Consider the following 14,666-nt stretch of genomic DNA (forward strand, 5'->3'; position numbering starts at 1 on the left):
ACAACATGTACTAGTACTGCTGCACAAGTTCCTCTAAATCCAGAAGAAAGAAAAGCAAAAGATTTTTGAAATCAGGACAAAATAAGCAAACACTAATGTATTTTAAAAGTACTATTCTAGGCTAAAGATCTTGAATTAAAATTTTTTAAGGTTGACTTGGGTAGTAGAGGACTGTTAATTTTTAAAAGATATCTTGTTTTTAATAGTACTTTTGCTGCTTTGTTTCATCTGGGATTTTTTGCTTATGTTATTAAAAACTTTGAGATTTAACATGAAAGAAACCTTACAAATGTGTACAGTCCATACCACCTAGGTCAATAATTGCCCTGCAGTACATTGACACACAAATACTATATTCAATTATATAAAGAAAAAAAAAACATCCATTACCTCAGGCAGCAAAGAATCTCTCCCAGCAGTATACTGCTGTCTTTCCTTGGAGCTCTGTCTAATATGAAGGTGGGACAGTTGAACAAGCACATCCTACAGTGGCAGTCACACCTGCACCAAGGTGCTGATGGTGACACAGGCTGTCCTGACACATTACAGCAAGCACACTCTTACATTGTTACAGTCATGGACAGCCATGAGCAGTAGCTTATGGAGTAGACACCTGTATGAACTGTCTGTGAGTACCCAGACCACCACCACTGTGGCACACACAGCAGCTGTTGGCACCATTTAAATTCAGCTGCAGTGGGTTTTCTCAGGAATGTTAAAAACTGGTAATTGCATTTTTTGGACTTACTGCGGCCAGCCAGCTGGGACAGCAAATTTTGTGGGAGTGTGTAGTTACAAAGTCTGCTAAACTAACAGCACCCTGTCAGTCACCTACTGTCATTTCTGGCAGGGCAGAGCTGTGACTGAAACTTTACCTTAGACAAGCCCTCACAGGGGAGTTTCATCTCATATTACAACCACATTGCAGGCTGCTGCTCCCTATGAAATGCAGCACTCCCCACACATGGGACACATCTGTGCTGCACACCCAGGGACTACCACCTTGCCTTTCCTCATCTCAGGCTGCACTGAGGGCAAAAGATACTATTTATTTTCTATACTGTGAAGAACAAGTTGGCAATTTGCTTCAAAACTGCGGAGCACAGCATCAGTAGATACAGAAGCTGCTAGTCTGGAACAGACACACTGAAGTGTCTTTACATCTGCTGTATCCACAGGACACAGGGATGGAAAGAGGCCAGCCCATGCGAGCAGACAGAAAAGCAAGTTGTCCTCTCCCTGGGCTGCAAGATGACTCCAGACTTCAAAGAACCTCACAGACATCACTCACGATCCCCCACGCACTCACCAGCAATGGGATGCTCTTCTTATCTAGGGAAACACAGAACAACACACTGAACCTCCATATCTTCCTGTTCTTCCCCTGCACCTTATGGTTTTTCTGAGGGATCAAAGGCTCAGGCCACAGGTTCACAGACAGGGTTCTAAACGAGCACTGTGGCAAAGAGCATTGAGGAAACCCACTGCCATGCTTTAAGATTTGTAGGATACTCAGGGGGTCACAGTTTCAGGGTATGTGCTTGCCCTGTGTACCCTCTTCCCAGTCTATGGGAAGTCTATTTCCATAAACCAAGTCTATAGCCTTGGTTTATGGAAAATACTGAAAGAAATATTATGAATTTATTTTGCAAACTACTACAGTTTACCATTTCTAATGCACTGCTCTTTTATACAAACCTGAGTTACATCTGTGCACACATACAAGCATTCTCCTAATAAAAGTCAATATATTTGCCTATGATTAAAGCTCTAAAAAAATATTCCTTCAAAAATTTCCCTTAAGTCGTTTCCAAACTCTGTTTTTATGAACTTCTAGAAGAATGTGTTGCAGTGCATTAAACCAGTCACTTCAGTCGTCAGACCTAATTAGAGGAATGTGCACTCAATTTGAAACAAGAGTTACCGTAAGAGATTCAGGATGCTAAATATGATCCAGGTGTACACTTCTTTTTGCTACAACAACTAATATGCTGAGTGGCGATCGTGGGAGAAAGTATTTTCTGCAAGCTTTCCAAGCCCTTTCTGTGTACTTTATATAGTGTATCAGTGTGCTTTTCACTTAACTTCAATGATTTGATAAAGCTTGTTAAATATAAACTTGGCTTCTTTTTCTCTTGAAGAATTTTATAAGCTGAGCGAGCCAATACATCAACACTACCATATTCTCAAAGTTCATGAGCTAAGTTCTTCACAGATGCATGAGTCTGGGGGGAAATATTAAATAACTGCATAAGAATTATTCCTTTCCAGCTTTTCAAAAACCTTTGGGAAAACAATAAGGCTTTTTTTTCTATTTACTTGCTAATTGCTGAGTTTGGGAATATAAAAAATTGCATGTACATATATCAGTTTGTTCATAATAAACAGAATAATTGCTGTTTTGGTGTTACAAAACAAAAAACAGAGTGTAACTTCATGTTATCAGTAATTGTTATTACTATTAATTATGCAGTTCTCTGGCTTACAACAAACACTGGTTTTGCACTGTAAGTACACAATAATCATGATCAAGCTTCCCAGATAACAACAAAAAAGGACACGGAATTTTTTGATTGAATTGTTACGACTGAAAGTGTTAAATCCCACTTCCAAAAAATCCCCACAAGTAATGAGGTCTCACACAGAACCAGTAGAAAACAGCTAAAAGTAAGGGTAGTCCAGAGGTCAGTCAGACTGAGAAAACAAGAATAAATCCAGTTTTCCTCCAGGGAAGATTTTGATATATGCTATGCTAAAAGGAAGAGGCAACAGAGAGGTACACTTCATCCTTTTGTCTGGACACCCACAGTGTCCAAGATATGTTTCCTACAACTCTGTAAAATCAAATTTTGCAGTAAGATTTATCTCAGGAAGGGCTTTCATGGACTGTCCCACCCTCTACAGCACCATTTGCATACAAGAGGAGAGATGCTACCACTCCAAAGTCCAATCTTGCATTTCTCAGGCAGTTAAGAGGCTCGTTAACTTTGACCACAGTCAAGCATCTTACTATATATCTTTCCAGATTTTCTGCAAAGTAACCTGTCTGTTTTTCAATGAACATTCATTCAGGAGGCACAGAATGCCAACTGAGTTTCAGGGAAACACAGCTAAAACAAGTAGTCTACAGAAGCTTGTATATCAGATCCAGGGATAAAAGTAGCTGCAAGACTGATTGAGGGTGTGATTTCTAAGACTCCTAGATTTTATGACTGAACTCCAGGGTATCAACAGGAACAAAGTGCCTATCTTAAATGCTTAAATATTAAAATATTTTAAAAGGTGCCAGAACAGTGAAGACAAATGAAATGCTACTCTAATGATATAAAGGAATAACAAACCCCCCATTCTTTTCTTTTAGCATTTCCCTTTTTTCAACAGCTTCAAGGATCACACAACTGCATTTACTGCACTAAGGACTTTTCAGTCACTGAAAGGAGAAACAGAAAGAATCAAGTTTTAATCTTTAAATTTTTTAATAGCTGTTATGAGAAAAGTTTCCTAATTCCAATCTTTCCAGCTCCACTAAGGGCTAAGAAGGAAAACTGCTTAACTGTTTCTTAATACAGATAAGGGGGTTTGTTCTTGCTCTGCTGATATCTAGGATTATGCTTTAAGTTTATGCTTTTAATGGTTATCACCCAGATCCCACTGGTAGCAGAAATTCATAGTCCTATTAAGAAGTTTGTCCTATTTGTTAGAGACTTATCCATCTGAGTAACTAGAAAAGATTCCTCTGTACTTCACTGTAGTTTGTATCAGTCCTGAAATAGTTAAATATTAAGCCATCACTGCATTCCTCCCTCATTGCCATTCCTCCCATATCCATATCAGGAGAAGATTATCCTTGGTGCCAGATTCCACTGTCTGCATCAGACTAAGTGGTTCAAAGGCCAAGTGTAGGAATTCTGTTTTAAAAAATACTAATTTTTTGCTCTCTAAAAAAGCAGCTCCCCAAAGTCACTGCAGGCATTCTTAGAAAAGGGGTAAAGCATCTAAAGAAAAGCAACAACCCAATACCTTTCACAAATTGCAAAGGCATTTAAATAACATTATCAGCATTTTTATAATTTATGCTCTTTGTCACCACCGAACAGACCAATTTCCCTGGTCCTCCGCTGATTTCAAGTTGAGCAATGCATTCAAGAGAGCTCTGAAGTAAAAGCCTAGAACAAATTTACTCACTGTGTGGGATAGCAGGTCAAATAACAACACAGGGAGGAAACAGGCAGCAACGAGTCGCCAAGGGGCAGCCCAGGAAAAGATTAACTAATGAAAAACTGGAATTTGAGAGATACAGAAAAAAAAGTACCCTTGCCCTGGCATGCTTCCTCTCCTCATGTGGACCAATCCTAGACCACCACGATTTGCAGGATTTAGTCTGGTACACTGGGACATCTATCACTGTACAGCAACCAATGACCCCTTTGCCATGGACTGCCTAACAGAAGTACCACCTATTTACTGTCATGCTGCTTTGTCAAAGCCTGGCTAAGGCTTCAGAGGCCCAGGGGGAAAAACGGATGGAAGATGTCCATGCATAAGATAACCTAGTTGAAAACACAACTTTAAATGCTGAGGTCTTCAGCAGATGCTACTGGCTGGAAGATCAGAACTGCCAGTGGTTGCTGGGTACAGTGCTCTCTGTGCTGGGTTCTGCCCACCCCTGTGTGATAAAACACCACCTTTTGTGACTGTTTGGGATACCACAGCCCTTGGTGACACAGCAGGAAGCAGCCATCTAAGATGAGACGGTAATTCTTCTGAAGACTTTCCAAAAGTGAAGAGTAAAATCCTACTTCATTACCTGAGTGGATCTAATATCAATCTTCTCCTCTGTTTTCCAAGACAGTAAGATCTACAGGACCACTGAGATGTTGCCTGCATTCTCCAGTGGGAAACAAGGCAGTAAGAGTGAGGTTTTTTCTTCTCTTTTCAAGGAGGTATATGGGAACCAGAGTTTGAATTCATTTTTGAGAACTACCTTCTTTGCTGCCTTGACTGGAGAAGCAGATGATGTGTGGAAATGAACCCAAAGAAGCTCAGCATAAGCCAAACGAAATTAGTTCATATCCACAACCCAGGAACGCTGCAAAGATGTCTGATGTAGGTGAGACTAAAACAGCAACAGCTTTAAAGAAGCTGAAGGAAGTAGCTCAAGACTCCCCTTCCCTGAGGAAATATAGAGGCAAGTGAAAAATCCACAAATGTTTTTGGAGGTGGGGAGGGTTTGGCACATCCATATAGCAGATAAGAAGCAAGTCAAAGGTTAGCTAAATGTTACTAGTTATTCCAGTTTGAAATTCTGTATTGTCTCAACATCATGGTTTCCTTGCACCACGTTTGGCTGCAAGGAACACTTTTTGAGAGGCGCTGGCTTACACTGGGTGGGAGCTCTGCCATCCTGAGCTTGCAGTGCCTCACACTGAGCAGCTGCCTCACACTGAGCAGTAGGTTTCAAATCCCTGACAAATGCTTTCCTGCACTCCCTACATAAATGCCTCTTAGCAGAGAGAAGGCAGGAGGAGACACCAGTGACCACTACCTAGAAGATACTTTTGAGGTGTCCAGAAGATAAAAGAAAGAAAAAAAGAGCAAAAAGGAGAGTGGAAAGGAGAGAAAAAGATCAAAGAGAGAGGATAAACAGGACACCAGCTTTGCTAATGATTACACTACTAGCATCATCTAGAGCACAAGTGGAGTATGTTTGCAGTCACACAGTTATGTCGCACACATATGTATATCAACTATATCTCTGGCAGGAGATAGAAAAAAAAGATATGGGATTAAAGACAGACATCTGTTGACCTATCTGAGGAGCTATCTGTCTCCGCATCACATACTGGGGCCAGTAAGAGCTGATGGTGCTTGACCCGTTGCAGTCCTGCGGTGTTGTTCACTTAAGCCTTTGAAGCTATGTATGTATATCACAAACTTCAAAGGGTGGCAGCTGACCTAAACAAATAGTTGATAAACACTCTGCAAAGATCCTGTGTTTGTTATATGTACCATAATATAAGCTTGCAGTCAGATCAAACCCAACTTAAAATGCTTTTACTTTCCTGCTTTCCAAACTCCTGTATCTAAAGCATATCTCTTGAAAGCATTAGCTTCAAAATCTAGCCTCTACAGACAATATGGAAAAACTAATAGTAAATAATAAGCTTTAAATAGAGGATTGTTATGACTTCATGAAAATAGCTGAAAACTATCCCTCTGCTTTAGAATTCCAGAGAACACTTGCAACACAAGACACTTGAGAAGCACAATGCTAGAGTCTAGAGTCATTTCCATAAAACTCCTTATTTTTAACTATCAGTTCACATTACACAAGTTTTGGGAGTATTTATTATATTTCCTTTAAGAATGTCACATAAGCATGCTTTAATATTTTTAACTGAATATAGATTGTTTAAAACATAATCTTGAAAAAGTCAAAAGCACACTCTACTAAGTAGTACCAGGATTTGTCTTCTAAATTTTAAGCCAGCTTCTGTCTCCATTTTAAATTTATCTAACTGTCCATAACAGATAAAATGTCACAGGGAAAACTTTTTTACAAGGAACAAAATATTTCTTTATGTAATGACTTACAGCAGCAAAGCCCAAAAAGATATCACACAGAAGACAAAGTAATTGGAAAAAAAACACCTGCTCTGAGACAGCAAACTTCTCCTACAACATTGCTTCAGCAGCTTTATTCTACAACAAGCTGAAGGAGAAGGTCTGATCCAACACACCCTCCCCATCTCTAAAATTAGCAGCAGAACTAGAGATAAAATCAGGTGTTGAGTATTTCTTGGCAGATATGCATAGCTGTGTAAGTGCCAGTAATGTCTGCTGTGGTATGCACCAAAGCTGGCATGTTAGTGCTGTACATTTCAGAGAAGCTCTTAAAATGACACGTGTTCATGCTATGAGAATCTTTACTATCTTCAGCTTTTCATGTATCCCTTCTCATAGACGCAGTCCATAAAACTACCCTGTTATTTTTATGCAATCTTCCCACTGCTTAGTCATGAACATCTGAGACTATTTGAATTCATACAATATAGGTCACATAAAAGTCTTTAGGTAATTAGATATGGTCCCATTTCTTACCATTCTTAAAGATACGGAAATATGCTAAGAGTGACCCTCAACTCCCTGAATTTGAATCCATTGACTATTTATGAGTTATGTTGCATTTCAATACTTTTCAATAAAATGTCTTTCATTTCCCTAAAACTTTCATCTGAAAGCATAATTTAGTACTTATATAGGACAATATACTCAATAATTTCAGAAAGAAAAAAAAGAGAATTTTTTAGATTAATTGATTCAGAACTTACTTCCCACACTTTTTGTTAGGTAATAAAATCAACTATTTGTGCAGCTTTACCACGTGACCATTTCATGCCTTTGTTCTCATTAGTACAGTGTTCCAAACAAACCAAACAGCACAGTGCATGCTTTCACCTCACTGCATCTACAGGTCTGATAAATGAAAGGATATGTAAAAATCACTTACTGAACACATCTCCTCGGGGTTTCTGAGGATCTGGCTGAATCCTGTTGTCATCTATAATTCCTTGCAAAGATGTAGTTTCAATGGGAACTTGTGAAGGTTCTTCAGTTATTATAAGAGGAGGTCTTTGTGGTGGTAGTGTAGGTCTTATCGTTGTAGGTTGAGGTGGCGGTGGAGGCCTCGCTGCTGGCGTCGTTACTGGCCTTGTTGTCACTGGCACATATCTAGTGGTTGGTCTTGTTGTCACTGGCACATATCTAGTGGTTGGTCTTGTTGTCACTGGCACATATCTAGTGGTTGGCTTTGGTGTCAGCCGAGTTGTCGGTCCAGGTGTAGGTTGGGCCGTTGTTCTGGGTGTAGGTCGAGTTGTTGGTTCAGGTGTAGGTCGAGCCGTTGGTTCAGGTGTAGGTCGAGCCGTTGGCCTGGTCATCGGCTTTTCTGTAACAAAAGCAGGTACATATGATGGTCTGAGGGGTTGCCTTGTGCCTCCAACATCAAGAATCCTATTTGTTATACCACTGCCTCCTTTAGGAGGAGTGCAGTTGCCGTTGAATATATGATATGGACCAGGTGGTTCAACAGGAAAACACTAGGAATAACTGCAAAGAGAATCAAAATGGGACCATAATGGACATCTGAGCCTCTCACTCCAGAAACTTAACAATCTATTTCATTATGAGACAGAGAGACTTTGCTGAAATAACTTTTTTCTTCTGAATGTTTCCATCATTTAGAAACATACTTCAGCATCAGCACTGCTGAGTTATCACATCAGATAGTACTTCTCATTGCAGCAGTTTAGAGTTGATTTAGAATGACTGAAGGCCAAGAGACTTCTATCCCCACCTCCTCCCAAGCACTACGTCTCTTTCAGAGATAGTAAAACTTACCCAAAAGCACTGCTGGTTAAAAAAACACAGGCAGGAAGCTCTGGGTTAAGCAGACCTCTAAACTAGACAAGTTCAGGAGTGGAAGCAAGTTTAGTAAGATTCCAGTGTTACAACCATTTTGGTAACGGATGGGCAGATACTTTTAGTTTAAGAAAATTATCTTTCAGACCCCTTCTTCTAAACTTTTCTCCTTGTCAATAAGCAGTAATCATTTTACAAAGATTGAACCTAAGCCAGCCTTCATTTAAATCTTTACCTTTGCCAAACATCAGGAAACTAAGTAAATTACATTTTTTCATTCTCCACAAAAATGAGGTGAACTGAGCACCACCTACACCACATCTCCTCCACTATTTCATAAAGAAAGGACAACAGATTTTAATTTGGTTCCACAAGGGGAGTTTCTGCAGACATGAAACACAAGAACATTTGTTTTGCTACTTATAATTTTCTATCTGTTAATAAGCCTTTTATATCTCAGTGGAGATCTTAAAAGGCCCAATAAGAACTCTAGTCTCATATTTTGTTTACAAGTGTTTCAAGTATAACACACCTTTAAAATGAAGAACTACTGTTTGTTAAGCAATGAACTGTTTGATGATAGCAGGTAAAAAAAAAAAATTTTCCCTCTGGCCACTTGTGTATATTAAAATATAAAACATACCATAGGACAATGTCCCAGTAACACATGTGGAATGTGACCACATATAATTGCAAGCACTCCAGTTGTGAAAGATCACCTTTTACCATGATAGCTACAGCCAAAGGAAAAAATGGTATTGGTCTTTAAAAAAACCAGAGCGTCAAAGATCAGATCCCACAAATGAACGCAGGGTCCTTAAAAACATTCAGCAGATGTCAAAGAGCTGCACAGTCCTGTGGCATGCCAAATGTGGGGCCCATTCAGTACCAGAGGGAATGGCTGCTTCTCCCAAGAATAAGGTGAGGAAACAAATTCTCCAACAGTGAATACTTTTAGAGAAACCCTTGCTCTCAGCTCTCAGCTCTGCTCACATCTGGGAAGCAGCAGGGAGTGGATGGGGCGAGTTGCTGAAATGGGCCAGTTGTGGAGCGTACACAACAACAGGGTATGAGTAATACGTACTGTTTGATCAGACCTACCCTGCTTACTCAGTTGTTCTCATCCTGAAGCAATCTCTAGAATCAAGCTGTGAATAGGGAGAGGTGAATTTCTTTCTAATTATGAAAATGTCTCAGGGAAAGGTATTTTTACCAAGGCGTGCTAAGACTTAGAAAACTCCAACTACATTCCCCAGCCCCTTATTAAGTTTTAAAAATAGCTTAGAGAAACTGAACCTGATAGTGCAGTACCTTAACATTTACAAAATGGGATACATTAACTTTCAGAATCTCTTTTTCAAAAGGAGCATTACATACGTATGCAGTTTGTTCCATTGTCTCTGTAACCTTCTTTACATTTGCATTTGTAGGATCCTGGAGTATTGTAACAGTGTGAAAAACTACCACACTGATGGTGGCCAAGGGAACATTCATCTATATCTGCAACAGAGATTTACATTTAAAAAAAAAAAATCATTTGCTTCAAAGAAACTTGACTTTCTGCTTATCCCTGCAAAAACATAAACATTATTATGATTATTTTAAAAAAGTAATAAAACTGAATTGCAAGTGGGAAAAGGAAGGTAAGTAGTCACAAATAATGTGGTGATACAAACATTAGGATAAAAGGGACTACTGGGCAACTTTCATATTGTTCAGCTTATACCTAAGCATCAGCTTCAGACATGCCTTGGGATAGACTGAAGTTGAGATCATGAAGATCACAAGTTTACTAACCACTTCTTACAGGTGACATAATAAGAAAAGAAACCAGTGCAGGAATATTCCAGTGCTCTGCATAGAAATTTCTCTGAAAAAAACATACTTAAACAAACATAGAGCAATGCCTCATTATCTCCACATGATAATTTTTTCAGTGAAAGAATCATAACCAGTTGAGATCCTGTGAAACTAAGGCAGTGGGACCTGGGAATATCTTCATTGAAGGGCATACATGAGCTGCATTCCAGTCTCATGTCCAGACACAGGTTATTTCCCAACTCCTGCCTTCTCTCCACCTGTCTTCAGGGGAAGGAAAGTTGGGCAGTCTGGGTTGGAACTAGCTGGGGTGTGCACATTTTCTTACCTTGGATCTTGGGGCATGCCATGGAGCAGACCGGTGTTACAGCTCAGACATAGCCTAAGCTCATACACTGCTCCAAGCCTACAACTGCCTGTGCACAGTGAACCCTGCAGGGACAAAGGCTTTGGAAAGGAATTCCTGGGGTCATCAGCTCTGCTCTCTCACTAGCTTCCACACAAGAATCAGTTAGGAGAATGTGGGCCAAATACATGCTTTCTCTTTCACAGTCTATTTCTGGAATCGACCCTTTCTTAAAATACTGATGCAGTGTAAAACAACCTGCTTCAATGTTTCAGCCACAAGAAATAAAAATTCCTCTTTAAACCATTAATTTCATTTTAGAATATGAAGCTCTATTACAAACATATAAGAAATAACTTGTTTTTACCATGGCATTGGTATTTGCCTCCAATGTACATCAGATCAAAGCCTTGGTGACATCTGCAAATGTAGCTTCCAAAAGTATTGACACAGTGCCTAAATCTTGGACAGATAACTCTCCCAGTAGCACATTCATCAATATCTGTGGAAACAAAGGAACTCTATTATTCTCAATAGCAGTTAAAATACAGTCTATGCTGCCCAAATTAAACTGATTTCACATAATGGAAAGCTAAAGAATAACCAAAGTATTTTTCATAAAGTCCCTTGGTCAGCCAGCAGTAATACCTGAGCACTACTTCTGACTGCCATCTTACTTCAGCTCTTGGTCACATGTCCAAATTTTTATGCCTCCTATGCGAGGAGCCTTTTCAAATGCTGCTGTGAGTAACAAGAGATGCACTGGCATAACAAGCAGTGTTACTGAATTTTGAATGCTTGCTCTATGCACTGCTATCCTGGTACCCTCCCCCTTGGAGAAGAGACGTTTTCTAATTCTCCACAGAATGGCATGACAGCTTCCTCAAGGCCTCAAAGCACTCATCCTTGAGACTCTAATGGTATTTGTCTGAAGAAAATCTATTTCATGTTATTTGTATAACTTTCATTTGCCCTGCTAAGCCCTGCCTGGTTATAAAGACAGCATCTGGATTTACAAGCAAGGAATAATAACTAAAACTACCCCAGTAATTCTTTTTCTGAAACATGCCTGAAATATTGTTCCTGTAGCACAGGTCATACGTGCACATTCAAAGTACACAGTTGGAACTGGCTTGTTTTCTTAAAATCTCAGGTGTCCCTAATCCATGACCTGCCCTTTGAGCCTATCAGGGTATCTTCATCTGTTCAGGACTTGCTCTAAACAAAGGGAGTTCAAGCTAATGCTGGGGTTGCAGTATTTCTGACCCTCCTATCAGTTAGCTGCCACAGGTCAAATGCTTTTTGAGTACCCGTTCTTTTCAATCTCTTATGCTGAGCAGTGCCTGTGCTGTAGCTAAGGCCTCTTTCACAGAGAAGCTGGTTACTTAAGTGACCTTAACATGTCTCTGAAGTGCTGAGATACACGGCTCCCAGCAAGACCTGAAGCAGTGCTGCTGTTCTGCATGCTGACTAACAAGACAGGCAGACGCCCAGGGAGCAGTTGATGCTCACCCAAGGCTGCTTTCACTGCCTGGGAAACTCTCAGGCGAGGTCAGGCTGACACACAAAAGCTGCTTGCACTACTACCACTCATTCTGTAGTCCTTGGATACTGAACTGAAGCCTGCTGAGTGCTAGAACACTAATTCTTCACTGAGGCAGAGACCTGCCATGCACGGCTGCCTCTGACGCACACAGCTCCTGATGTTTCTTGGTTATCTACGGGGCACAGTTCAAGCCTTTGCTCTGCAGCTCTATCAGGCTCTTGATCTATGGGAAAGCAGGATTTTGCTCTCCATGCAATTGTTGTCCCAAAAGGAGCACTTCAGCTGCAGATGTCAAGAGTGCAAAACAAAGCCGAGTGATTGATGCCCTGCTGCTTGTATAAGAGGCCTGAACAGGGCAAAGAGAAGCGTGAGCCTCTTCCACCACAGAGAAAAAAATGTTGCCACAAAGCCGCTGGTTAGTTAGGGCAGCCACCTGAGGCAGGGGAGAGGTAGCTTCAAATTCTCCAAGATGTGTTGTTTCCCACAGTCAAAAGAAGTGACTTACAACCATGAAATTACTGGCCAGATGGATTCTCCCAGTAGCTCCTTCTGGCACTGTCCCACTCTGCATGAAGAATTACTGAGGACAGGAGGGATTCGACCCCTAAACTCCCACACTGCTGGCCCGTCAGACTGTTCTGACATAGCTGCAAACCTCCACTCTCCATGGAGAGCACTGCTGGAATGGTGCAGTAAAGGTTTGAATGAGAAAGAAAACAAGATCAATACTGGGCATCTCTCCACAAGCCTGAATCTTCCTGTAAATCTCTTCTTGATTTGAATCTATTATTAACGTTTTAGGCTTTGAGTACGTTATTAAGTTTTACTCTACCAAAAATGTTTTTCACTAGAATTTTATTTACAAGTCACAGTTTTTTACTCTTTATTAAAATATTATTTCAAGTCTGCAAGTTTCAGACTCTTGATTACTGTTAGTTGTGTTCTTTGTTGGTTTTGGTTGGGTTTTTTCAATCTTTAAACCACAACTTCAGAAAGTAATTCAGTAAGGAAAAGATTAGCCATTGAATATATCTAAGAATGAATTATGATCTTTAAAACCTAATGTAGCTTGTCCTGCTTTTCCCTCTCCACACATTCACATCAGGCAAGTAGTATGTTAGATGATGAGAACAGTGTCGTGGTATTGTTTCATTTTCTAGGCAGTTATACCTCTTAAAGATACAGGACTGAACTGCTAGTCAATACACTTTTGAAAACTGACACAAAAATAATGGAAAAATATAACAGTCTTCCACATGCATTTAATAAGAGATGCATGGATGCTCATTACTGGGGGGAAAACCAGGTATTGAACATCAGCTGGAAGATGATGTGCGAGTGTTTATGATTACTTTCCTGCAGTTCTCAAATAGTACAGTGATAGTGGCTTCTTTCAAGTCAATTCACACGTGGACCAAACGGTGTAAGGCTGTTTCCCTTTGCCTGCTACAACATGTGGTTCATACCTGCTTCCTAAGAAAAGCAAGGATGAAGGGGTGAGTTATATTCTCATCTCAGTGTCAGGGAGCTGCTTCAAAGGCACATAATGCAGACAGCATCTAATGAGTGTGATGGTTAGTGTCGAACAGAGAAGCAGAATTACAGTCTTGTTTCTCTCTTGCTGTGTGGATGACCATATTACCAACTCAAGCACAAAACAACTAGGAGACTGATTTAAAAACAGTATGATTTTTAAGTTTACAATGCCATATTTTCAAATTTCTATACAAACACACACACAAAAAAGGGGAAATTATTTTATAGTGAAAAATCACTATTTTCAGTCCTCAAATAATTTCAGACCTTCTGAGGCTGAAATGTATCCTGCTTTCATTAAATGAAAATCCCAGTTCAAAAATCTGGCAACACTGATTGATTTATTGATTCAACAGTCATTAATCAATGAATTAGTTGTTTAATCCACATTTTCACTGAATACTTTGCTGATTTATTTTTCACTTTATGATTTTTCATAAAGTGAAAAATATTTTTCACTTATATGATTTACCTTCACAGCCAAATTCATGTTTTTTCATGACTGACTGGAAGGAACATTTTAACAAGAGAATGATCAGCATGGTTTAAACTAAGAATAAAATAGTGCCTAGAGGAATTTCCACCTGTGCTAAAAAATGGCATTACATTCCCAGCTGTTCTTCAAACTCTCCTCAAACAAGGACTTCATGAGATGTAGCCAACGCACAGTTCAATTTTCTTACCATCATCTGCGCTTCTATTTGTACTGCAGCATTATCCAGACCCTTGTTGGAACTGAGAACCTCCCAGCAGTGATGGACTTGTACACATGTGAGGAAAAGGCACAGCCCTAGTCCCCAATAACTTCAGTTTTTGCAAGTATTTAATACAAATCAAACTTGATAGAGAAATGGCACAAAAAGGGCGCACGTTACAACCACTTCCTTCATACCAAAAAAGGAGAGTACATTATGTTATGATGTGGAAAGAACAGACATCTCCAGCTGTAACTACTTTCTCTGTATTGTACAAGCCTGTTCTGAATTTTTTCTGGAAATTTTA

At 39.8% G+C, this 14,666-nt stretch overlaps 1 protein-coding gene across 7 annotated transcripts in view; it reads right to left on the reverse strand.

Moving 5' to 3' along the window:
- NPNT (nephronectin) overlaps positions 1-14,666 on the reverse strand; it is a 52,535-nt gene that overhangs the window by 10,814 nt on the left and 27,055 nt on the right. For 5 of the 7 annotated variants that reach the window (XM_051789660.1, XM_051789661.1, XM_051789657.1 and 2 more), the window contains 3 exons: positions 10,950-11,084; positions 9,796-9,918; positions 7,511-7,945 (listed from right to left, as the gene is read on the reverse strand). In XM_051789660.1, the coding sequence (XP_051645620.1) occupies positions 7,511-7,945; positions 9,796-9,918; positions 10,950-11,084 (693 nt within the window). The remainder of the gene's footprint in view (positions 1-7,510; positions 7,946-9,795; positions 9,919-10,949; positions 11,085-14,666) is intronic. The other 2 variants (XM_051789662.1, XM_051789664.1) reach the window with 2 other exon arrangements.

The sequence above is a fragment of the Manacus candei genome, unplaced genomic scaffold (genome assembly GCF_025592945.1).
Source record: "Manacus candei isolate 608988 ecotype Guabito, Panama unplaced genomic scaffold, ASM2559294v1 h1tg000028l, whole genome shotgun sequence".
Taxonomy (NCBI): domain Eukaryota; kingdom Metazoa; phylum Chordata; class Aves; order Passeriformes; family Pipridae; genus Manacus; species Manacus candei.